Below are 27,363 nucleotides of genomic sequence, written 5' to 3'. Positions count from 1 at the left end.
AAGCTATAACCATTAAGACCCAATCTTTTAGAAAAGTGAAAACTAAGAAGTAACTTAGGCTATAATTGGCCGTAATTTGGCAACAAAGTTTGGTTGCAATTTGTTTCAGGCCTTAAATATTAGGAAAGGACATTTTTCAAATCAAAAGCTTTGTAAGCATTTCTGAAAGCAAGAGAATGTGGGCAAATACATTTTTGAAAACTTAATAAATAATTCCTGAAACCTCACTGGCTAAGAACGACAAAGCGAAAAATTGTAACGAAAAAGAAAACAAGGTTAATTACAAGGGCGTATCCAGGGCTTTTGTTCGGGGGAGGGTTTACAAGAAAATTAAAACGCTTAATTTTTTTTATATATAGGACCAATGTTTTCCGGGGGGAGTAGTTCAAACCTGGACCCCCCCCCTGGATACGGCCTTGAATGGCATCAAGTGAAAAAAGGGAGTAGCCTACAATGTAAATAGTTTGGTCAAGATCTCTGCTCAACCGTCTTCAGGGCAGAATTAAAAATTAAAATTACAAATAGAAGTTACTTAGTCGTGCTTTCATCGTTTCTTGGAAACACCCTCTTTTATCGGTGTTTTTTTTACGTTTATTGGTTTCAAAAACCGAAAGAAAAATCAATGATATGATAAGTAAGAGCGTCAATTGAGAGGGGGCCAATTGACCCCTGATATTTAAAAAAAATGCCTTTTTTTCGGTATTTTCATGGAAAAAATGAAACAACTACTACAGAATTACCTCCTTTAATTTTGAAAAGAATTGACCCCCCCCCCTTTTTCTTGAATACTCACCCTGATGATAGGTACAATAAATATAGTGAGGCATCATGAACTTTTGTGATTTACAGGGGCAAGGCAGGCCGTGAAGCTTCACTTCCTACGGACCTGTTCACCTTGTACCTTCTTACAGTATTAAAACTAAACCTGAAAATGTCCGAAACCCGAAAACTATAAAATGGAGGAGCTATTTTAAGCTTTTTATTTTTTCTTAGATAGAGTTGTAACACAACACTGCCCTTCCGGTTTTTATAGTGCTCTTACAAAAGAAAGAAAATCCACGGGGTTGCCAACTCGCTGCCATCTGACATACATCTCAGAGCACCACTTGTTCTGTCATGTGGCACTGGCAAATTTCTAACATGCAGCAGTTTTGCAACACGCGTGCCATACTGGCACGGCAAGTTATGCGCCTCAACTGATACACAAATTTGTGAGAGTAGGTAATCCCTCGTAAAATTCAAGTCCGACTTACCTATCTTTGAGATCAGTGGCTCCCATGACTGTAAAACATCTTCAATCTGGAAAAAAGGTTCTTAAATACAAACGGAAATAACATTATCTTTTAAAGACCAGGCTATTATTGCTGTTATCAGTATGCCATATATTTGCTAATAGGTAGGGGCAGTAGAAAGGCCTTATTGACTCGTGACATGACCACGTGGTTTATGGTTTGAATCTTTTGCCAGAAGAAAGATCACGGATGCGTAAACGAAGGGGAGAGGATTTCCGAGAAATTGATTTACATAAACGAAGGGGAGAGGATTTATGAGAAATTGATTTACATAATCGGTGGGGGAATTATTGATTCACGAAAGGGGAATTAAGAAACAAACATGGCTTCTTTGTTGTTTGGCTAACCTAACCTGAGAAATTGCTTTACAGAATCGGGGGGGGAGAATGTATTGATTTACGAAAGGGGGATTAAGAAACAAATATGGCTTCTTTGATCTTTAGGCTAACCTAACCTGAGAAATTGATTTACATAATCTGCGGGGGGAATGTATTGATTCACGAAAGGGGAATTAAGAAACATTATGGTTTCTTTGATCTTTAGGCTAACCTAACCTGAGAAATTGATTTACATAATCGGCGGGGAATTATTGATTCACGAAAGGGGAATTAAGAAACATTATGGCTTCTTTAATCTTAGGTCTGAGGGATAAAAGTTCTTTAGGACAGAGAGAAAAATTAATATTCTATTTTTAAATAGGGCTTCATTGATCTTTAGTGTCAGGAATTAGAAATGACATCACTTGTTATCTTGGAATTATGTGGGAGTCTAAAGAGATAGAAATTCTATTTTTAAATACGGCTTCACTGAGCTTTAAGTCGGAGAGATAAATTGATATTCTAACGAAACCTTAATAGTTTAGCTAGGAACATTTATGAGATGAAGAGATTAACATTGGAAAGGGTTTCCTAGAAATTTGAAATGTGACAGCGCAGGGATGCCAAAAACAAAAGGAACACGCTGAGATTACGTTTAGGGATTATTTGGGTGAAACGGTTTTAGACATTTTAGGGAATTATTTCGGCGAAACAGTTAGAGACATTTTAAAAGATGATTTTAGAAAAGGTTTTAGAAGAGGTTTTGAGTGTGGTCGTTATAGTAAACAAGTTCTATTTGAACAGTGTCGTGAGTTCCTCTACCCCAACCCCAAAGGGCCCCGATCGCCCTACCCCAACCCCAAAGGGCTTAGATCCCCCCACCCCAACCCCAAAGGAAGCCCCCAGCCCCCAAAGGTCCCCCGGGCTCCCAAAGGACTCTCGGTACCCCTTCCCCCCAGTTTTTTAAATAATTTTGAATTTTTAACATGATATTTTTTTAACTTTTTTACGTATCTTAAAATGACATGAAATATGCTTACGGCTCTACCAATCGTACTCTGTGCTTGTTCATAGGCACGAAGCGGCTTTCCCATTGATACTCTATGGCAAGTTATCGACACTACCTAGTTTAATGCGTGCATTAAATCAGTATTTTTTACGCAGTGGAAGGATAAACACACAATTCATATCTGTAAAAAGTGAAGATGAATTATTCGACGAAAATATGTGCACACGATAAAATCATCATCGTGTTGAATGCTGACAAGGAGAAATACCTGAACTATGAAACAAGTGCAAGTGGTAACACTATTGGAAATGTATGCATGCATTGTCATGACAGCGAGAAGTTAGATTCCTTTGGAGTACCCAAGAATTTCCATCATGCAAACGGTGGATATGCGAGAGTAACATTACCAGAGAAAGTAGTACTCAAAGAGAATGCCAACGTAAAAATAATAGTTGATGAAGAGGGACAACTTCTAGCTAATGGTTCTGCTAGCATGTTAGCCGTTGATAGATCTTATCGATATCTTTCCGGTGTTAGCATTCGAATGAAAGCAAAGGGAAAAAGAAGGCATGCATACAGCTGCACCAACATCATAAATCATATCTTGTCAATGTGTCAAAACTGCTATCTATGTAAAAATAATGTGACAATAGACAGTGAAATCGTAGGCAGAATAAAAAGGACATTAGCAGACAATATCATCAATGAATATAAAGATGAATTGACGGAAAGTGAAGCGCAAGGGTACTAATAATGTATAATAATGTATTTAACGTTTTTTTATATTAATATTCTACATGTCATTATTTCATTAAAAATATCTTATGAATTATTTTGTTAAGTGTTCATTATTTTTTAGGGTATGCTAGAACGTCAAACGTTCAGAATATCTATTAAAAGGGTCAGAGATGTAAGAAAAAGAATTTTTAGAGATAAAGATACTACTAGCAGGCTCAATTTTACATAGAAGATAGAAAAGTTCATGATCTCTTCTGAATTTTACCAAAGAACAGAATTCAATTCTAATTTCTCCAGAGAAAACAAAAATCTTCCACTTCAGTTCTTTATTTCACAAAGACATACAGAAATTTAAAGTTCAATTCTAAATTTTTCGGTGGAAGATAGAAAAAGTAATACCATACTTATGAATGTTTTCACGGAAGATAAAAAGTTCTAGTCCAATTTAAAATTTTCTCAATGAAGTGAAGAAAAGTTCAAGTTCTCTACTGAATTTTACCAAAGAACACAATTCAATTCTAATTTCTCAAGAGAAAATAAAAATCTTCCACTTAAGTTCTTTATTTCACAAAGACATAAAGAAATTTAAAGTTCAATTCTAAATTTTTCGGTGGAAGATAGAAAAAGTAATGCCATACTTGTGAATATTTTCCGGAAGATAAAAAGTTCTAGTTCAATTTAAAATTTTTTCAACGAAGTGAAGAAAAGTTCAAGTTCTCTTCTGAATTTTACCAAAGAACACAATTCAATTCTAATTTCTCCAGAGAAAATAAAAATCTTCCACTTCAGTTCTTTATTTCACAAAGACATAAAGAAATTTGAAGTTCAATTCTAAATTTTCCAGTGGAAGATAGAAAAAGTAATACCATACTTGTGAATATTTTCACGGAAGATAAAAAGTTCTAAGGAAAAAGAGGGCATGCATACAGCTGTACCAACATCATAAATCATATCTTGTCAATGTGTCAAAACTGCTATCTATGTAAAAATAATGTGACAATAGACAGTGACATCGTAGGCAGAATAAAAAGGACATTAGCAGACAATATCATCAATGAATATAAAGATGAATTGACGGAAAGTGAAGCGCAAGGGTACTAATAATGTATAATAATGTATTTAACGTATTTTTATATTAATATTCTACATGTCATTATTTCATTAAAAATATCTTATGCATTATTTTGTTAAGTGTTCATTATTTTTAGGGTATGCTAGAACGTCAAACGTTCAGAATATCTATTAAAAGGGTCAGAGATGTAAGAGAAAGAATTTTTAGAGATAAAGATACTACTAGCAGGCTCAATTTTTCATAAAAGATAGAATAGTTCATGATCTCTTCTGAATTTTACCAAAGAACACAATTCAGTTCTAATTTCTCAAGAGAAAACAAAAATCTTCCACTTCAGTTCTTTATTTCACAAAGACATAAAGAAATTTAAAGTTCAATTTTAAATTTTTTGGTGGAAGATAGAAAAAGTAATACCATATTTACGAATATTTTCACGGAAAATAAAAAGTTCTAGTCCAATTTAAAATTTTCTCAATGAAGTGAAGAAAAGTTCAAGTTCTCTACTAAATTTTACCAAAGAACACAATTCAATTCTAATTTCTCCAGAGAAAATAAAAATCTTCCACTTAAGTTCTTTATTTCACAAAGACATAAAGAAATTTAAAGTTCAATTCTAAATTTTTCGGTGGAAGATAGAAAAAGTAATACCATACTTGTGAATATTTTCCCGGAAGATAAAAAGTTCTAGTTCAATTTAAAATTTTCTCAACAAACTCCATAAAAGTTCAAGTTCTCCTATGAATTTTACCAAAGAACACAATTCAATTCTAATTCCTCCAGAGAAAACAAAAATCTTCCACTTCAGTTCTTTATTTCAAAATGAAATAAAGAAATTTAAAGTTCTATTCTAAATATTTAGGTGGAAGAAAGAAAAAAGTAATACCATACTTGTGAATATTTTCACGGAAGATAAAAAGTTCTAGTTCAATTTAAAATTTTCTCAACGAAGTGAAGAAAATTTCAAGTTCTCTACTGAATTTTAAAAAAGAACACAATTCAATTCTAATTTCTCTAGAGAAAATAAAAATCTTCCACTTAAGTTCTTTATTTCACAAAGACATAAAGAAATTTAAAGTTCAATTCTAATTTTTCGGTGGAAGATAGAAAAAGTAATACCATACTTGTGAATATTTTCACGGAAGATACTTGTGAATATTTTCACGGAAGATAAAAAGTTGTAGTTCAATTTAAAATTTTCTCAACGATGTGAAGAAAAGTTCAAGTTCTCTACTGAATTTTACCAAAGAACATATTCAATTCTAATTTCTCCAGAGAAAATAAAAATTTTCACCTTAAGTTCTATATTTCACAAAGACATAAATAAATCTACAGTTCAATTCTAAATTTTTTGGTGTAAGATAAAAAAAGTAATACCATACGTGTGAATATTTTCACGAAAGATTAAAAGTTCTAGTTCAATTTAAAATTTTCTCAACGAAGTGAAGAAAAGTTCAAGTTTTATTCTGAATTTTCTCAATGAAAAAGAAATTAGTTATTGATCCTTTCTATTTTTTCCAAATAATATAAAAATTTTCCACTTTAGTTCAGATCTGTCTCGAAGGGATGAAAAATTTAAAATACTGTTCCAAATTTTTCACAGAAGATAAAAAAGTTCAAGTTCTCTTCTGAATTTTACCAAAGAAAACAATTCAATTCTAATTTCTCTAGAGAAAACAAAAATCTTCCACTTCAGTTCTTTATTTCACAAAGACATAAAGAAATTTAGAGTTCAATTCTAAATTTCTCGGTGGAAGATAGAAAAAGTAATACCATACTTGTGAATATTTTCACGGAAGATAAAAAGTTCTAGTTCAATTTAAAATTTTCTCAACGAAGTGAAGAAAAGTTCAAGTTCCCTACTGAATTTTACCAAAGAACACAATTCAATCCTAATTTATCCAGAGAAAATAAAAATCTTCCACTTAAGTTTTTTATTTCACAAAGACATAAAGAAATTTAAAGTTCAATTCTAAATTGTTCGGTGTGAGATAGAAATAGTAATGCCATACTTGTGAATATTTTCACGGAAGATAAAAAGATCTAGTTCAATTTAAAATTTTCTCAACGAAGTGAAGAAAAGTTCAAGTTCTCTTTTGAACTTTACCAAAGAACACAATTCAATTCTAATTTATCGAGAGAAAATAAAAATCTTCCACTTAAGTTCTTTATTTCACAAAGAAATAAAGAAATTTAAAGTTCAATTCTAAATTTTTCGGTGGAAGATAGAAAAAGTAATACCATACTTGTGAATATTTTCACGGAAGATAAAAAGTTCTAGTTCAATTTAAAATTTTCTCAACGAAGTGAAGAAAATTTCAAGTTCTCTACTGAATTTTAAAAAAGAACACAATTCAATTCTAATTTCTCTAGAGAAAATAAAAATCTTCCACTTAAGTTCTTTATTTCACAAAGACATAAAGAAATTTAAAGTTCAATTCTAATTTTTCGGTGGAAGATAGAAATAGTAATACCATACTTGTGAATATTTTCACGGAAGATACTTGTGAATATTTTCACGGAAGATAAAAAGTTCTAGTTCAATTTAAAATTTTCTCAACGAAGTGAAGAAAAGTTCAAGTTCTCTACTGAATTTTACAAAAGAACACATTCAATTCTAATTTCTCCAGAGAAAATAAAAATCTTCCACTTAAGTTCTTTATTTCACAAAGACACAAAGAAATTTAAATTTCAATTCTAAATTTTTCGGTGGAAGATAGAAAAATTAATACCATACTTGTGAATATTTTCACTGAATATAAAAATTTCTAGTTCAATTTAAAATTTTCTCAACGAAGTCAAGGAAAGTTCAAGTTCTCTTCTAAATTTTCTCAATGAAAAAGAAATTAGTCATTGATCATTTCTATTTTTTCCAAATAATATAAAAATTTTCCACTTTAGTTCAGATCTGTCTCGAAGAGAAGAAAAATTTAAAATACTGTTCCAAATTTTTCACAGATGATGAAAAAGTTCAAGTTCTCTTCGGAATTTTACCAAAGAACACAATTCAATTCTAATTTCTCCAGAGAAAACAAAAATCTTCCACTTCAGTTCTTTATTTCACAAAGACATAAAGAAATTTCGAGTTCAATTCTAAATTTCTCGGTGGAAGATAGAAAAAGTAATACCATACTTGTGAATATTTTCACGGAAGATAAAAAGTTCTACTTCAATTTAAAATTTTCTCAACGAAGTGAAGAAAAGTTTAAGTTTTCTACTGAATTTTTCCAAAGAACACAATTCAATTCTAATTTATCAAGAGACAATAAAAATCTTCCACTTAACTTCTTTATTTCACAAACACATAAATAAATTTAAAGTTTAATTCTAAATTTTTCAGTGGAAGATAGAAAAAGTAATACCATACGTGTGAATATTGTCCCTGAAGATAAAAAGTTCTAGTTCAATTTAAAATTTTCTCAACGAAGTGAAGAAGAATTTAATTTCTTTTCTAAATTCTACCAAATAACACAATTCAATTCTAATTTAACCAGAGAAAATAAAAATATTCCACTTCAGTTGCTTATTTCACAAAGACATAATGAAATTTAGAGTTCAATTCTAAATTTTTCGGTGGAAGATAGAAAAAGTAATACAATACGTGTGAATATTTTCAAGGAAGATAAAAAGTTCTAGTTCAATTTAAAATTTTCTCAACGAAGTGAAGAAAAGTTCAAGTTCTCTACTGAATTTTACCAAAGAACACAATTCAATTCTAATTTCTCCAGAGAAAACAAAAATCTTCCACTTAAGTTCTTTATTTTACAAGGACATAAAGAAATTTAGAGTTCAATTCTAAATTTTTCGGTGGAAGATAGAAAAAGTAATACCATGCTTGTGAATATTTTCCCGGAAGATAAAAAGTTCTAGTTCAATTCAAAATTTTCTCAACGAAGTGAAGAAGAATTCAAGTTCTCTTCTGAATTTTACCAAAAAATACAATTCAATTCTAATTTTACCAGAGAAAATAAAAATCTTCCACTTAAGTTCTTTATTTCACAATGACATAAAGAAATTTAAAGTTCAATTCTAAATTTTTCCGTGAAAGATAGAAAAAGTAATACCATACTTGTGAATATTTTCTCGAAGATGAAAAATTTAAAATACTGTTCCAAATTTTTCACAGAAGATAAAAAAGTTCAAGTTCTCTTCGGAATTCTACCAAATAAAATAATTCGATTCTAATTTCTCTAGAGAAAACAAAAATCTTCCACTTCAGTTATTTATTTCACAAAGACATAAAGAAATTTAGAGTTCAATTCTAAATTTCTCGGTGGAAGATAGAAAAAGTAATACCATACTTGTGAATATTTTCACGGAAGATAAAAAGTTCTAGTTCAATTTAAAATTTTCTCAATTTGAAAGAAAAAGTAATACCATACTTGTGAATATTTTCACGGAAGATAAAAAGTTCTAGTTCAATTTAAAATTTTCTCAACGAAGTGAAGAAAAGTTCAAGTTCTATTCTGAATTTTCTCAATGAAAAAGAAATTAGTTATTGATCCTTTCTATTTTTTCCAAATAATATAAAAATTTTCCACTTTAGTTCAGATCTGTCTCGAAGGGATGAAAAATTTAAAATACTGTTCCAAATTTTTCACAGAAGATAAAAAAGTTCAAGTTCTCTTCGGAATTTTACCAAAGAACACAATTCAATTCTAATTTCTCCAGAGAAAACAAAAATCTTCCACTTCAGTTCTTTATTTCACAAAGACATAAAGAAATTTGGAGTTCAATTCTAAATTTCTCGGTGGAAGATAGAAAAAGTAATACCATACTTGTGAATATTTTCACGGAAGATAAAAAGTTCTAGTTCAATTTGAAATTTTCTCAACGAAGTGAAGAAAAGTTCAAGTTCTCTACTGAATTTTACCAAAGAACACAATTCAATTCTAATTTATCCAGCGAAAATAAAAATCTTCCACTTAAGTTCTATATTTCACAAAAACATAATGAAATTTAAAGTTCAATTCCAAATTTTTCGGTGGAAGATAGAAAAAGTAATACCATACTTGTGAATATTTTCCCGGAAGATAAAAAGTTCTAGTTCAATTTAAAATTTTCTTTACGAAGTGAAGAAGAATTCAAGTTCTCTTCTGAATTTTACCAAAGAACACAATTCAATTCCAATTTCACCAGAGAAAATAAAAATCTTCCACTTCAGTTCCTTATTTCACAAAGACATAAAGAAATTTAAAGTTCAATTCAAAATTTTTCGTTGGAAGATAGAAAAAGTAATACCATACTTGTGAATATTTTCACGGAAGGTAAAAAGTTGTAGTTCAATTTAAAATTTTCTCAACGAAGTAAAGAAAAGTTCAAGTTCTCTACTGAATTTTACCAAAGAACACAATTCAATTCTAATTTCTCCAGAGAAAACAAAAATCTTCCACTTAAGTTCTTTATTTTACAAAGAAATAGAGAAATTTAGAGTTCAATTCTAAATTTTTCGGTGGAAGATAGAAAAAGTAATACCATACTTGTGAATATTTTCCCGGAAGATAAAAAGTTCTAGTTCAATTCAAAATTTTCTCAACGAAGTGAAGAAGAATTCAAGTTCTCTTCTGAATTTTACCAAAGAACACAATTAAATTCTAATTTCACGAGAGAAAATAAAAATCTTCCACTTAAGTTCTTTATTTCACAATGACATAAAGAAATTTAAAGTTCAATTCTAAATTTTTAGGTGGAAGATAGAAAAAGTAATACCATACTTGTGAATATTTTCTCGAAGAGATGAAAAATTTAAAATACTGTTCCAAATTTTTCACAGAAGATAAAATAGTTCAAGTTCTCTTCGGAATTCTACCAAAGAACATAATTCGATTCTAATTTCTCCAGAGAAAACAAAAATATTCCACTTCATTTCCATATTTCACAAAGACATAAAGAAATTTAGAGTTCAATTCTAAATTTCTCGATGGAAGATAGAAAAAGTAATACCATACTTGTGAATACTTTCCCAGAAGATAAAAGTTTAAGTTCATTTTAAAATTTTCTCAACGAAGTGATGAAAAATTCAAGTTCTCTTCTGAATTTTACCAAAGAACACAATTCAATTCTAATTTCACCAGAGAAAATCAAAATCTTCCACTTAAGTTCTTTATTTCACAAAGACATAAAGAAATTTAAAGATCAATTCTAAATTTTTCGGTGGAAGATAGAAAAAGTAATGCCATACTTGTGAATATTTTCCCGGAAGATAAAAAGTTCTAGTTCAATTTAAAATTTTCTCAACGAAGTGAAGAAAAGTTCAAGTTCTCTTCTGAATTTTACCAAAGAACACAATTCAATTCTAATTTCTCTAGGGAAATTCATCTTTATATTCATCAATATAAAGGAAATTCATCAATTCATCTTTATATTCATTGATGATATTGTCTGCTAATGTCCTTTTTATTCTGCTTACGATTTCACTGTCTATTGTCACATTATTTTTACATAGATAGCAGTTTTGACACATTGACAAGATATGATTTATGATGTTGGTGCAGCTGTATGCATGCCTTCTTTTTCCCTTTACTTTCATTCGAATGCTAACACCGGAAAGATATCGATAAGATCTATCAACGGCTAACATGCTACCAGAACCATTAGCTAGAAGTTGTCCCTCTTCATCAACTATTATTTTTACGTTGGCATTCTCTTTGAGTACTACTCTCTCTGGTAATGTTACTCTCGCATATCCACCGTTTGCATGATGGAAATTCTTGGGTACTCCAAAGGAATCTAACTTCTCGCTGTCATGACAACGCATGCATACATTTCCAATAGTGTTACCAATTGCACTCGTTTCATAGTTCAGGTATTTCTCCTTGTCAGCATTCAACACGACGATGATTTTATCATGTGCACATATTTTCGTCGAATAATTCATCTTCACTTTTTACAGATATGAATTGTGTGTTTATCCTTCCACTGCGTAGGAAATATTAATTTAATGCACGTATTAAACTACGTAGTCTCAATAAATTGCCATAGAGTATCCCCGGGAAAGCCACTTCGTGTCTATGAACAAACATAAAGTACGATTGGTAGAGCCGTAAGCATATTTCATGTCATTTTAAGATACGTAAAAAAGTTAAAAAAATACCATGTTAAAAAATTCAAAATTATTTAAAAAATGGGGGGAAGGGGTACCGAGAGTCCTTTGGGAGCCCGGGGGACCTTTGGGGGCGGGGGCTTCCTGCGGGGTGGAGGTGGGGGGAGCGAAGCCCTTTGGGGTTGGGGTAGGGCGATCGGGGCCCTTTGGGGTTGGGGTAGAGGACCTCACGACACTGTTCAAATAGAACTTGTTTACTATACCGACCACACTCAAAACCTCTTCTAAAACCTTTTCTAAAATCATCTTTTAAAATGTCTCTAACTGTTTCGCCGAAATAATTCTCTAAAATGTCTAAAACCGTTTCACCCAAATAATCCCTAAACGTAATCTCAGCGTGTTCCTTTTGTTTTTGGCATCTCTGTTATTTCACATTTCAAATTTCTAGGAAACCCTTTCCTACGTTAATCTCTTCATCTCATAAATGTTCCTAGCTACACTATTAAGGTTTCGTTAGAATATCAATTTATCTCTCCGACTTAAAGCTCAGTGAAGCCGTATTTAAAAATAGAATTTCTATCTCTTTAGACTCCCACATAATTCCAAGATAACAAGTGATGTCATTTCTAATTCCTGACACTAAAGATCAATGAAGCCCTATTTAAAAATAGAATATTAATTTTTCTCTCTGACCTAAAGAACGTTTATCCCTTAGACCTAAGATTAAAGAAGCCATAATGTTTCTTAATTCCCCTTTCGTGAATCAATAATTCCCCGCCGATTATGTAAATCAATTTCTCAGGTTAGGTTAGCCTAAAGATCAAAGAAACCATAATGTTTCTTAATTCCCCTTTCGTGAATCAATACATTCCCCCCGCAGATTATGTAAATCAATTTCTCAGGTTAGGTTAGCCTAAAGATCAAAGAAGCCATGTTTGTTTCTTAATCCCCCTTTCGTAAATCAATACATTCTCTCCCACCGATTATGTAAAGCAATTTCTCAGGTTAGGTTAGCCAAACAACAAAGAAGCCATGTTTGTTTCTTAATTCCCCTTTCGTGAATCAATAATTCCCCCACCGATTATGTAAATCAATTTCTCATAAATCCTCTCCCCTTCGTTTATGTAAATCAATTTCTCGGAAATCCTCTCCCCTTCGTTTACGCATCCGTGATCTTTCTTCTGGAAAAAGATTCAAACCATAAACCAGGTGGTCATGTCACGAGTCAATAAGCCCTTTCTACTAGGGGCGTCGTTTAGGGGTGGCATGGGGGGCAGTTGCCCCCCCCCCCCCGATAATGGGGAGAAAAAAATATTATACATCCCATACCCTTTGAATATCCAGAAATGGACCCCTATTGCCCCTCCCCCCCAATAAAAATCCTGGAGATTAGCCCCTGCTAATAGGCTATTAATATAGACAACTACTGCAGTCTGTAAACCAATGAAAATTTATGATATACTTTAAAGAAGTTTAAAAAAATGAACATAAATCAAATAATTAAACACAAAGTGGATTAAAATATCTTTAATCACATAAGTTACAAACGACGCTGAGACTATGCAATTATTAAATAATTTAAGAAGTGACTTGTAGTTTTCCAATACCGTTTATATTTTTCTTTCGTATTCAAATATGTGTTTCAAAAAGTAAAGACAGAAATGTCATTAAGGGGAGGCAGGCCCCTCTTCATTATACTTCCTTCATTATACCCTCTTCATTATTCCTACTCGATATATATATATATATATATATATATACATATATATATATATATATATCATATATATATATATATATATATATATATATATATATATATACATATATATACATATATATGTATACAAAATCCTACATATATATATATATATGTGTATATATGTTATATGTGTATATAAATCCCACATATATATATATATATATATATATATATATATATATATACATATATATACATATATATGTATACAAAATCCCACATTTTTGAAGATGGGAGCTTGAAACCTCTACAGTATGGTTCTCTGGTTCAGTGAATCTGATGATGCTGTTTTCGTTAATATTCCTTGAATTGTTGGGGGTGTTACCCCCTTTTTCGAAAATCATACAATATTTCTCAGGCTAGTAGATTTTGGTGGATAACATTAAACTTAATGAATCTTACATATTTCGAATCAGGATAAAAATTGAATTCTTTTGAAATATCTGTTGCAATCAAAATTCAATTTTTTAGAATTTCGGTTACCATTGGACTGAGTCGCTTCTTATTTTCAGTTCGTTACCACGAATTGTTTGATAAATGCAGAACAAAGTCCATTGTTAGCCACCTTTACATATTAGAAGTATTTTAGAGGTATTTTATCTGGTATTTAGTTGAAGTTAGTAACAAATAATTAATGGTCATTAATGCTATATGAGCTCTGGAACACCCTTTAAGAGTCATAGCGGTGTCGAGTTTGAAGTACATTTTTGAAATCCCTTTTATCTATTACTTTGCAATTTAAAATGATAAAAAGAGCACAAAAAGGGGTTAGAGTACGGCTGTCAATTCACGAAATTATAGGGAGGGAATAAGCTTATATTTTCAAAATGGGGAGGGGTTAATTATGTTGTTTTTTTTCAAAGAAAATATCAAAATGAATTTATTTCTAATTACTGAAAATATGCAAAGAAGATATTATTCAAAATCAAGGAGAAGTGTGAAAAAAATCTTGAGGGGCCAATTTCCAACCAACCCCCTTTCCTCCAGTTGACGCACCTAGCATGCATATGTAAAGTGCCCATAATACGTAAAAGGTTGACCACCCCTGTGTTATCACACAAACTGAGACTGGAAGTGGTCTCAATTCTTGTTGAAATCACAATTTTTCGTTGTCCTCCTCCAGTTTCTTGAATGAAGTTTCTTGAATGAAGAGGGGCCTGCCTCCCCTTAATGACATTTCTGTCTTTACTTTTTGAAACACATATTTGAATACGAAAGAAAAATATAAACGGTATTGGAAAACTACAAGTCACTTCTTAAATTATTTAATAATTGCATAGTCTCAGCGTCGTTTGTAACTTATGTGATTAAAGATATTTTAATCCACTTTGTGTTTAATTATTTGATTTATGTTCATTTTATATATATATATATATATATATATATATATATATATATATATATATATATATATATATATATATATATATATATATATATATATATATATATATATATATATATATATATATATATATATATATATATATATATATATATATATATATATATATATATATATATATATATATATATATATATATATATATATATATATATATATATATATATATATATATATATATATATATATATATATATATATATATATATATGTAATATAGATTATAGTGGAGCACTACAAAAAGAATAAAGAAACCAGATTCAAAAATGCAGGTGAGAAACGCCGTCTATCTAATTCAACTTTTAGTATTGAATTATTTCGAATGCTAGACCATTGTTTGGATGGCTCTTTAAAACGATATTTTTCAAGGCGGGAATTCCTATAACGCTTGGGTATGTACAGTAAAAATTTTGCAAATTTACAGTAGCAGTTTTTGACGTTTTCAGTGTCTCTTACTGACAGCATGTGGGATGCACCGGCGAGGTAGGTTATGTGTGGTAAGCACACTGAAGCACCTGGAGTAGCTTCCGCAATTCGGTACTACAGACAGATAAGCACATCTAATGGCTTTAGTTGTTTGCTTGACAATGGTTTGTTTAGTTTTAATCACCGTTTGCGCAATCATAATACCAAGACATCACATGTCCGATACCTTAGGGACAACATGATTTCCAAGAGTGACAGAATCAGTTTGTGGTGCATTAAAGGACAAAAATTCACACTTATCAATATTGATAGCAAGCCCAATAGATTGAAAGTCACTTAGGAATCGATTCTGGTTCTCTTGTAAGTCTGCTTTGGATCTACTGAGCAGAAGGACGTCATCAGCGTATGCCAAGTAAGATAGGTCAGTGCCATGGAAGAGAGGGCGAGATCCGGTCCAAGATATTGGAGATGGCATGTTTGAAAATAAGAGGACTAAGAACGCTGAATTGCCTCACACCTCTTCTGATTTTTACAGGATCTGAAATTGTACCTTTCCACTTGGCCAACACAGTCAAATTTTCGTACCAAAATTTCAGAGTACTCACTATGCTCGAACTTACTCCATTGTGCAGTAGAGCATTCATTGCTTGTATGTGATTGACGCTATCGAAAAGTTTTGATATATCAATAGTTCACATATACAGAGGTGACATTTTTTGTTGCGAGTCCATAAGTACGTTAGCCAGAAGGCGGTGAGCCTCTGGGCACCCAAGACCTTTCTGGAATCCAAGCTGATTGTCCCCAAAGTGTCCAGTATCAAGCTCAGAGAAGATCACATTTTCAAACACTTTGCTCAAGATGTACAAGACGGTTATGGGTCTATAAGATTTGCATTTGTTTGGATCTTTTTCTTTTTTGGTGACAGATGAGATGATCCCTTTCAGGAAAGAGTTTGGAACAAACCCCCTAGTGATGCACATCTGAAAGATAAGCTGAAGATGGAAATAGAAACATTCAGGTAAGTGCTTGAGGTGTTTTATCGAAAGACCATTGCTGCCCATCCCATTCTTTGCTTTGGAAAGTACTTTTCTGACAGCTAACTAGATCTTCTCAAGGTAAATGGGAACAATGCAATGCTGCCCTGAGAAACGTGCAAGCCAGCTGGAAACTTCCGTTTCATATTGATTGGTTATAGAAAGATTCTCATCTCCATGCATCGAAGTATAGTAAGAGTGCAAATCATGTAGTGTCAGAAAAGTACTAGATGGACGATGTCTGGTCTGATTAGGCTTATCCACGATTTTTTTTTATCTTCAGTGAACTGTTGCCCGATAATTCGGTACCTCGTCATTTCAGCTTTATATTTGCGTTTTGTGCTCCGTTTCAGCTCGAATACAGTCCCGCGTAACGGTCTACCACAAGCAATCCAAATGTTGTTAAGTGGATTCGGACCACATCGGTTCTTCTGTCTTAACTTTGGCTCGTCTTGTAGGAACCGCTTTCGCTTCAGCAACTTTCAGAGCATGGATTACTTGATAGTAATAAGAGTTAAAATCAACCATGGAAAAGACATTGGAAGAGCCAGAGCAGAGTATATGAAACGGAACTTTGCAGAGTAGACTCAGAGTAGCTGAAACGGACCAAGGCAACAGTGGCGACGTGAGGGTTAATATTGCATTTCGCACAATTTTGCTTGTAGACCCACTTTCTGGAACAAGCGTAAATAGTGCTCTGTGTTGGCTGCATCTGTTGTCTTAGGGCATCTGTTTCTTTTGAGAACTTTGTCAGAGAGACAGTTTTGTTGTAGTTAGTAGGCATGTATATGTTGATGAACTCAAATCCCTCAACATGGATGTACAACAGACTACTTCTTCTAATAGTCGGCTTAGCCAAAAGTTCATCCCTAGCGTATATTGCCAAGCCTTCGGCCGGACGCCCTGCCGTAGATTTCGCCGGCTCTAAAAAGACATCGTGCGACCAGGATTTGTTTAGAAAATTTATATTCATCCCAGAAAGCATCTGCTCCTGGATATATAGCACTTCATAAATTTGAAGGAGATCATCTATGTCTTTTTCTTTGTTGCGACAACCATTGATATTCAGACTAAAAACTTTAAGAGATCTATTCATTGATTATTTTTGTTTATCAGAATCTGTCTCAATTTAGGGCATCTTAGGCTGAAGCAGACATGAGGTCCGTTGCAAGAAGTGCATTTGAGGTCTCCGTTGCACGTTGCACGGACCACACTGTTACTATAGTGCGGTCCGGAACATCTTGCGCATATGGGATTTTTTTTTTGTAGTTTTCAATGAGATGATCAAAGCTCTGGTACCTGAAACACTTTCGAGGGGCCTTCATGTACTTATCTATAATATATAGTGTATATATATATAGTATATATTTAGTATATATGTAGTATATATATATGTATAGTATATATTTACTATATACATAGTATATATATATAGTATATATATATAGCATGTAGTATATATATATTGTACAACAAATTATGATAATTTGTTATTAAGAATCTTCCGCCAATGGGGGTCAAACCCGTGGCCTCCAAAAAACTGGGTAACTTTGCCAACCAATCTTCCACCAATGGGAGTTGGACGAACGGCTTCCAAGAACCTACACAGGACACTGTAGTTATGTGGCAGCCACGAGCAAATTCTGTATAGGCACAAGCTTAATATTTCTGTTTGGCCTATATAATAATTTCAAGTAAAAATAATTAAATGGAATCTAGATTCAATGAAACTCATTATCAGGGGTGGCGAAATTGCATTAAAAGTGAGATTTCGCGTGGGTGTGTATGTAAAATATACCCCCGACATTTGTGCAGGCCGATTTCGACGACTACCGAGATTATCGGTTGTAGTCGTATACAGAAATTGGAGATACCTGCCTAGCTTCCTGGAAACCGTTGGTTCGATTCCCACCGATGCCAGCTTCGCTGTAGCAAATTTTCATCATGTGTTTACAACCGATATAATATTAGTCAAATGTTTTGACTAATCCATCTGCTAAGATATTACTTCTCTGATTTTAGATTTTTCTGCTCAGGTTCCAGTTTTTGATTCATCAAATTGCTAAGATCACTCTAATCTCAGTTAAACTTGTTGGAATTTAAATTTGTCTGCCCAATCGAGGAATGAACAAGGGAATTTGATGATATTTTCATCAAAGTTAATAGACTCCTGACCAGAGCAAAATGAATTTTGATTCTCTGAAAAAAAAAAAGATTGAGAATTATGATCAGGGCCCTCAGATTTTTTCAGAAAAAATATTTTTGTTAAATGATTTGTGATCTTAAAAGATAGGTTGGTCCAAAAAAAAGTATGTATAAACATTAGGGGACTCAGTCAAGATTGAATCCTTTCCAGGCCCGTTTTGTTTAGAGTTTCGTTTTGGCATTACCAAGCCTAACCTCGACGTGTACCTGGCAATTGGAAACGCGGCTCATGACTGACAAAAGGTAATTTACCTGCTGCTGTATGTACCATTAATGGACAAGATAATTAATAACAAATCTGCCCTCTACATTTGGTTGACCATGAAAAAGTCATTGTTTAAATTTTTGGAGCTTCAATTTTGGACAAGGTTCAATGAAAGTGAAACTGGAGAAAGTTACACATGGATGAGTTTTTAATTTGTTCGCCAAAAGAACCTGTATTATAGGAATTTGAATCAAAGGAAATAATAAAAGGTTACCGCCTTCTTTTAATGAATGGCAAAATTAGTGGACCGTAATGGAAGAAATTATCAGAATGCCTTCATCGAATTTCCGTAGGTTGAAATAGCTGTCATTAGAAAATTTATCTAATTAACACCAAATACTTTTTCAGTGTTCCCCCAAGGCAGGAAATAATTGTTATGTATATGTTTTACATATATATATATATATATATATATATATATATATATATATATATATATATATATATATATATATATATATATATATATATATATATATATATATATATATATGTAGATGTGTGATGTGTGATGAGTAAGAAACATATAGAAAACTATCACTACATTGAACTAGGAAGTACTGGGAGCGAGTGATGCTTAACCCTCCAAAATTTTAAAATGTCCAGATTCTAACTAAAACCTCACTTTTGACCCTTTTTTGGAATTAATTGGGCCGTTCCTTGCATTCTTGGAGCACACTCCTTGGCAGAACTATGCTACAAACACTTGAAAATGTATTTACTGTAGTTTCTACTTGCAACAAAATGAAGTTGAAAACAGCTTGAGATCTAAACAAAAATCATGTTTAAACATAACAGCCCAGACCCATGGCCCACACTGGTAGTTAAACCATGAATGTGATCGTTAAAACTAAACAACCAGACATATCCAAGAATCAATTTTCGTTTTTTGAGTAATTAAAAGAGACTTAAAGACTGGGACTTAAAACCATAAAAGACTTTAAAAAGACTATTTTACGTATGAAAGTACAATCTACATGAATATTTTAATTTGCTTCTTATTTTTATAAAGTAATATAAAAAAGTGTCGCATAACTTTGATCTGTAGAACTATGTGTTCTACAGACGGGTGTGCCTCATTTTATTTGAAAAAAAAAAAAAAACAGAAAGCGAGAAAGAATCCTTCAAGTTTTTTTTTTGTCCACTGGTTCGGAAGACTAGCATGAGCATTACCATCGGTTTTCAACTCCCCCACCCCCTAGGGAAAGGGAAGGCAGAAGCCTCACTATTCTACATAGACCCCTGTAATTCTACCCCTCTCCCTCTTCTTCGTCCTTGGATCTTTTTAAAACGAATTCATTGTATTTCGGGAGTAATATTTTGTCTTTGTCCTATTTTTTCCTCTACCACCGATTTAAGTTATGGGAGGAATTGGTAAGAATAAAACCCTTTATGGTATTACGGACCCCCGGCAGGATTAATGTAATATAAGGTTACATTTTTTAAATCTACCGTTAAATCCCGCCTGGGACAAAAAAGGTTTGTGCTTGTCCTTGAGCTTGAGTGAACAGTATGCGAACTGAAGTATAATTTTAAATTTTTTGTATGAGAGGGAGTTATGGGAAGGGGTCCCGCAATGTTTTCGTTTCATCGAGCCGTCTTTCTGTTTTTTAGCGGAAAGCTTGGTTTAAGCAAGTAGCCGGCAACTTCAAATCGTTTTCCAAAAATGGGCCTAAGTCCACTTTTCTCTGAAAATAATTTAAGCATGCGGTTCGAAAAGAACTCGAAGGGATTTATCGCTTGTTCTATTCAAAATGGATTATCTTTAATTCTGATTGAGTTACAAATTGTTCCAAAAGCGCGTAAGTCTCTTATCTTCTAAGTAACGAACAATTTAGCAGTTTGGACATTTCCAACGAATTCCGATCAAAAATTAGTTAGGGATCAGTCTTTAAAAATTCAAGTTTCTTAAATTCTGGATTCTGAGAAAGATTTTTTCATTGTGCGTTTTTATTTTGCTCTTCTGTAAAATTTGGCAAGTGGAGTTACGACCCTCTTTGCAAAACGCCACTGAAATTGAAGGGAGACTAAAATCCACATTTGTTTAAAATGTAATAAAGTCCTATAGCCCAAAAAGAATTTCCCAAAATAATCAAGTTAGGGATCAGTCTTTAAAATAGTTGGATCAGTCTAAGGGGTCAATCAAATAGGGATCAATCAAATCAGGTCAATCAAATAGGGATCAAATCAAATAGGGATCAGTTTTTAATAGTTAGGGATCAGTCTTTAAAAAATCAAGTTTCTTAAATTCTGAATTCTGAGAAAGATTTTTTCATTGTGCGTTTTTATTTTGCTCTTCTGTAAAATTTGGAAAGTAGAGTTACGACCCTTTTTGCAAAACGCCACTGAAATTGAAATGAGATTAAAATCCACATTTGTTTAAAATGTAATAGATCCTATAGCCCAAAAAGAATTTCCTAAAATAATGAATAGAAATATTTTGAGATTTAAAGAAAATCACATTCCAAATGGGTCTAAAAGGGGTTATAGTTATAAATTTGATTGATAAATTTGATAAATTTTATGGACCGGAAGCTATTATTTTGTTTTGTATAAATATGTCAGTTTTAATCTTAATTTTTTAGTATTTTAGCTGATGACGATCGAGGAACATTTGATCGAAAAATCCAGACTTTTGTATCCGTTTTCACTGTCTACTAAATGGACTTATCCCCATTTGAACGTTTATTTGTTCTTCATAGAAAGGCAGTTTGGACTTAGAAAAAAGGTATTACGTCGTATATATGGGGAAATGTGACCAATCAAGTATGTAACTATAAATTCAACAATATTTGTTTTGCAATTGCAGAAAAAGAGGAAGATTTTGCCACCTTCATTAGAAATTCAACTTACATTTAGGCAATATTAAAGAAGAAAATTTATAATTCAAGACTTTGGAGTGAATTAACCATGAACTATTTGTGGACCAGAATTTATTTTTTTGCTCTTTATAAATATGTCAGTTTTAATTTTAATTTTTTAGTATTTCAGCTGATGACGATCGCTGTTCATGTGATCGAAATATTCAGACTTTTGTATGTGTTTTTACTGTCTAATAAACAGACTTATCCCCATTTGAAAGTCTATTTGTTCTCATAGAAAGGCAGTGTAGTCTTAGAAAAAATACCGTATTTGAAGTATTACGTCGGAAATCTGGCGTTTGCAAATGGGGTCTAAGTCCATATTTCTCTGTAAATGAGTTAAGCATATGGTTCGAAAGAGCTCAAAGGGACTGAATTATATTTTTACCGAGTGACCAGAAACATTGGCACTCGAAAACCCCTGCCATACGTGACGGCCCTGCATGTCAGTACAATACTTCGCTATTTTTCCGTCTATCAACATCTTCCAGATCCTCGGCAATTTATCTATGGTGTCCAGCTTAATACCAATGGTCTTCAACTTAATACCCTAGGCATGGGCGTAGGCAGCATTAGGCAGCATATTGTCTAGGTGGGGGGGCAGTCGATCTTGTGATGGAGTTTTATCAACTGCTTTTTCCAAACCATCTGTTTTTTCAGCCATATCTAATGTAAATTTGAAGGTCTAGGGGGGGCAGTTGCCCCCTCCCTACGCCCATGACCCTAGGCCATTCCTGGGATATTGCTGATAAGCCGTTTTGACAGCGTGCATGCACAGAGAGTGTTTTGATTTAGTTCAACATCCCCCTAAGCATTTCCTGAAATTTTCACCTTCTTACCCTTAGAATCAGTAGTAGTAGTTGTGGCAATAGTAAGAATGTATCACTGGTCCACTTTGTCTCTTCAATCATACAAGTTGAAACTCCTTAGATTTATTATCTCGTAGTTAAGAGCAATTTTTGCTGGATATTCCAAGCCCTAGCACGCGGAAAGAGTGGGAATAAATACTGTAGGGATATGGATTCTGGTTCAAACAGATGCATTACATCGAACTTTTTGCAAAAAAGTCAAGATGAGTGGGGCACAAGGGGGAGGATTTTTGAACGGACTGGTCATGGACGGACTTTTCGCCTCCAGTTTTTCTTTTACAACGAATCAGGTTGCTTTTTGCAGATCCATTTTCCAATTTTTTCTGATGTAAACCACAACAAAGAAGCTTTTAGCCCTTCGAAATTTTCAGATTGTGAGTCTGAGGTAATTTTCATTCAATAAAAGATGATGTATCGTATTTCCATCAGCTCTTCAAGGAATTTCCATCCGTGTTTAAATCAAAATTGAATTTCTTTTTACTCCAAAATTGATTCTTTGGACGTGGGACAACTTTCCATTATCACTACTAAAAGAGAGAAAAGAAACATCCCCCAGTTGATTTTAGCAATTAAACAACCATTAAAGCTTAAAGCTCAGGTGGCACATGGGATACCTTTCATCTACCTCAATTAAAATATAGAAAATGAAAAATGAAATCAGAAACTCAACTGAATCAAAACAGAAATAACTTGTAAAAATAGATGACAGCGCTTTTAGACCTACCCATTGGAATATGATCTCTTTTGGACCTCAAAATGTTTCTTTTAATTGTTTTAGGGAATTCTTTCCCTAAAATAATTAATAGAAATAGGACCTTGGAACACTTTAAACAAATTTGTATTTTAATCTCGGTGGTGTTTTGCAGAAAGGGGCGTAAGTCCAACTTTCCCGATTTTAAAGGAGAACAAAATGAAAATAAAAAACGCACAATGAAAAAATCTTTCTCATAGACCAGAATTTAAGAAACTTGAAACTTTAAAGACGGAATTCTTAATTTACTTTTTTATCAAAATTCGCTGGAAATGTCCAAATTGCTAAATCGTCCGTTACTTAAAAGAGAGGGGTCTTACGCCCTTTTTTTACCTCCTCTTGGAACAATTTGTAACTGCGTCAGTATTAAAGATAAACCCATTTGACCGATCGATAGCTGTTACCAACGCCGTTAGAATTCTTTGTTCAGTTCAATAAAGACCACGAAAATACTGACATATCATCTACAGAAATTTCGAACTTGGTCGGTAAACGCAGCAGTTTTACCGACGCCTGCCGTGATATTATAGATGGTGCCACAACTTTCCATTTGGATAAATAAACAGCATTAAAATAGTGACATGATATGTACCGAATTCTAAATCTCAGTTGGTAAATGCAGCGGTTTTTTCGACTCGTGCAGTGATTTTACGTATTGTATTCGAAACGGACATTATGCTAATTATCGATAAAAAAAAGTCGGTAAAAATGACCGGCCAGCCGGTAAAATCTCTTGCTCCCCCAAACATTTTGGCTAGTAATGACACTGCTGACATGTTAATAAATTGAGAGGGAGTAGTCAATCTGGAGTTGTACTAGTTAAACCACAATTAGTGATAAGGAAAGAGTTAAAAGAGAGATGGGGAGCACATTTTGAGAATGCTCCCCAATTTGATAGAGTTACAAGAAAAGATAAAGAGGAAGATGAAAAAGTTTATGGCACCTTGGATGTGAAGGAAGAGTAAGAATAAGCGAGTGGAAGTGGAAGGATACTTTCAGTGGAAGAATAAGTGACAGCCCTAAAAGCATTAAAAAATAATAAGCCCCAGGTGCTGATAGTGTGGCAAATGAGTTTCTTAAATAGGGTGGCTATTAGGTTAGAAATGAGTCACTTAGAAATAAGATTATGAATATGATTTTTGAAAAAGAGGAAGTGCGCAGTGATTTTAGAAAAACTAATTAAACCACTGTATAAGAAAGCTGATAAGATTGAGTATGGTAATTATAAAAGCAATAGCCTGGTTTCTGTATGTAGCAAATTGCTTAGTATGATGATACTTTTTTGACTTATAGATACTGTAAAGAAGTTTTAAGAGAAAAACAGTACGGTTTTAGGAAGGGTAGGGGATATGTCGACCAGATTTTCACTCTTAGGTTAATAATTGAGAAGTGCCTGAGTCATCAAACACTTTTAGTGCTCAGTTTTATAGATTATGAGTAAGTGTTCGATTCAACTGACAAGAGAGCTTTATCGAAGGCCTTATCCTTGTATGGTATACCAGACAAATACATTAAAGTGATTAGTCGTATAGAGGAGAATAACACTGCTGCGGCTAATGTAGCAAATGAGATTAGTATCTGGTTTCGTATTAAATCCGGAGTTAAGCAGGGTTGCGTTCTATCTCCATTTTTATGAGTCATTTTGATGGACTTTGTCTTAAGGAGCATAGGAAAGGTAATGGGTGAACACGGAATCAAATGCGGAAGAAAACTTTCCTGGACTTAGATTATGCTGAATATTTAGGCATCCGAAATGGAACTGGGAACAAAATGAATGAACTTTTAGAAGTTTTGCGAACTCAGAGTTGTAGAATAGGTTCGAAAATTAATGTTAAGAAGACTAAGTCACTAAGGCTAGGAATAAATGAAGTTGAAAAGGTGACGTTGGGTGGGTAATGGAAAAATTGATCAAGTGGGCAGCTTTAGTTAAATTGGTAGTATTATTCGTAAAGATGGTGGGGTGCTGTGAAGATGTTAAAAGTAGAATAGCCAAGACTGAGGGTGATTTTTTGCAATTGGAAAAAGTGTGGAAGAAAGGAAGATGAGTTTGCGAACCAAGATTTGAATACTGGAAGCTAAAATGACGACAGTGGTCAAATATGGTTCTGAAGCATGGGGGCTCCGAAAAACAGAGGAAGATTTGCTTTATGTTTTCCAGAGAAATTGCCCACGGATTGTTTTGTGTAGTCGACTGACTGACCGTATCGCGACCCCCCTTTAGCGTAGTCTAAAGTAGTGTAATGTACAGGGCCAAGAAACGGATATCAGCACCACCGGTAGGGACTTGCCGTATTCTTTTTTTTTTTTTTTTAGTGGTAGCAGTAAGTTAAAACTTTCAGGGCATGCTAAGGGGGATGTCGAACGAGGCAAAATTGAAAATGTACATGCTACTACTACTACGATTGGTACTGGTTCTACTACGGCTGCTAGAGCTACTACTACAACTGCTACTGCTACTCCTACAACTACTACTGTGACGACTCTACTAGTACTACTGAAGCTAGGGGTATCAAGGTGATACCTTCAGTGAATATTGAAGAGGATAGTGAACTAGGCCAAATTAAAATGTGCTATGTGGATGCAGGCTATTAAATGGGGGTAACAGCTATATGTCAGGAACATCTTAGAGTACGGACTTGGCACTAGCCTATATAAATACTACTTATGTACTTCTACTACTACTACTACTAATATTGCTGCTAAAGCTTTAGAGTATTAGGCTGAAAATTTCAGGGACTGTGGATTGGTGTGTTTTAGTAATAAAATGCCCTATGTGTATGCTACTACTACTAGTAGGGCTACTACTACTGTTGTTAGTACTAATATTACTAAGGCTAATTGTATTAATCTGAAACTTCCAGAGACTTTTGAGGGGAATTCTGGGATAAATCAAAACAAATTATTTATATCCAGGTTATGAACATAACGCATCAGCAATATCTACTTGTTTTGTGTTTGACTCGAGTATTTATTGTAATTTCTATTCGTTTTGGGTTTCATTTATGAAGCCCAAAACATTTTGGGTTTCATTTCTGGGTTTCATGATGGTAGTTTCTGGTAGTTCTGCACTTGGAAAATTATTTGACTTTATTTCTGCTCATTTTACCTTTAATATAGCTCTTTACTTTTCTTTGAAAAACTTATTTTAAGGGAAAAGTTTTTTTAAATCAATAACAAGAAAAGGGCTTGAAATAGGATACAGCATTCTAAAAATGTTTAGGAGGACGTACATTCTTTTTGTGTAAAACGTTTAATTTCTTGTGCCCAACGACATTGAAAATGTCGATGTCGACATTGAAAATGTCGCTGTTGTCTAAAATATATATCCAAAACGACATTGAAAAAACTTCGTTTAAAATTATGCTTTACGTTTATTATTTAACCCTTAAATAAATCATTCCCGTCACAGACTGCGACTAATTTGTACCCAACTAATTATAAACCAACTGCTGACAAAAACTCATTATCATAATGTTTGTTAACTTTTATTCAGTCATGTGTAATGTGACGTTACGGCATAAAAAACTAGAGATGGACAGGGGCATATAGTGTGGGGGGGGGCTTTTAACAATGCTTCGCAGACGCTCGATCAAGGCCACAGACAGGAATTTTTTTTAGGAGGGGGTATTTTTTGGAGGAGGGTGAAAAAAAAACTTGAAAAAAAAAAAGTCGTATATCTTCGTTTGTCTAGACCAGTGGTCCTCAAACTCATTTACACACTGTACCCCTTTTTACCTACAAAACATATTAGGTACCTCTTCCCATCTACCGGTACTAAGTAAAATATAGCTAAATATAAATAAAATCGCCAGTCCTAGAGTTAAAGGGTTGTTTTTTTTTTCTTGGCCTGCCGCGTACCCCCCAAAATTTTTTGCGTATCCCCAAGGGGTACACGTATCACAGTTTGAAAACCACTGGTTCTCAAACTGTTCATAGTTTGAGAACCACTGTTTTTTAATTCTATTGGTAACGCTATGTTATCAATGACACCAAGAGTTATCAATGTTTAATGTTTAACAATTAAAGTGTTTTAACGTGTGTTACTTTCCGAATTAGTTTCTCACGCTCTTTGGGGTTGTCGTAGCTCCAGAAGTGACTAATATGCATTTACTAATACGACCCTTCTTATGCCTTCAGCAAAGCATCTAAAATAACCAGACCACATTTTAAAAATCTTGGAATATTCTAAGATCGTTATGGATTATCAAACTGCACCCTAAATAGGTATTTGTTTAGCTCAGATCTCCGTTACAAAGCTCAGGGTGTATATAAGTTCAATGTATCAATATACACGATACCAATGTCCACGATAACTTTT

General features: G+C 33.2%; 1 protein-coding gene across 1 annotated transcript in view; it reads right to left on the bottom strand.

Annotated features, from left to right (window-relative positions):
- LOC148939778 (uncharacterized) overlaps positions 1 to 27,363 on the bottom strand; it is a 402,528-nt gene that overhangs the window by 230,610 nt on the left and 144,555 nt on the right. The window contains exon 4 of the mRNA XM_089106449.1: positions 1,254 to 1,299. Coding sequence (XP_088962575.1) covers positions 1,254 to 1,299 — 46 coding nt within the window. The remainder of the gene's footprint in view (positions 1 to 1,253; positions 1,300 to 27,363) is intronic.

Source organism: Artemia sp. Qi Xiang Cuo, chromosome 20, assembly GCF_049724085.1.
Source record: "Artemia sp. Qi Xiang Cuo chromosome 20, ASM4972408v1, whole genome shotgun sequence".
In the NCBI taxonomy this organism is placed as follows: domain Eukaryota; kingdom Metazoa; phylum Arthropoda; class Branchiopoda; order Anostraca; family Artemiidae; genus Artemia; species Artemia sp. Qi Xiang Cuo.
The sequence above is the reverse complement of the archived record's forward strand: the minus strand, read 5'-3'. Positions and strand labels throughout refer to the sequence as shown.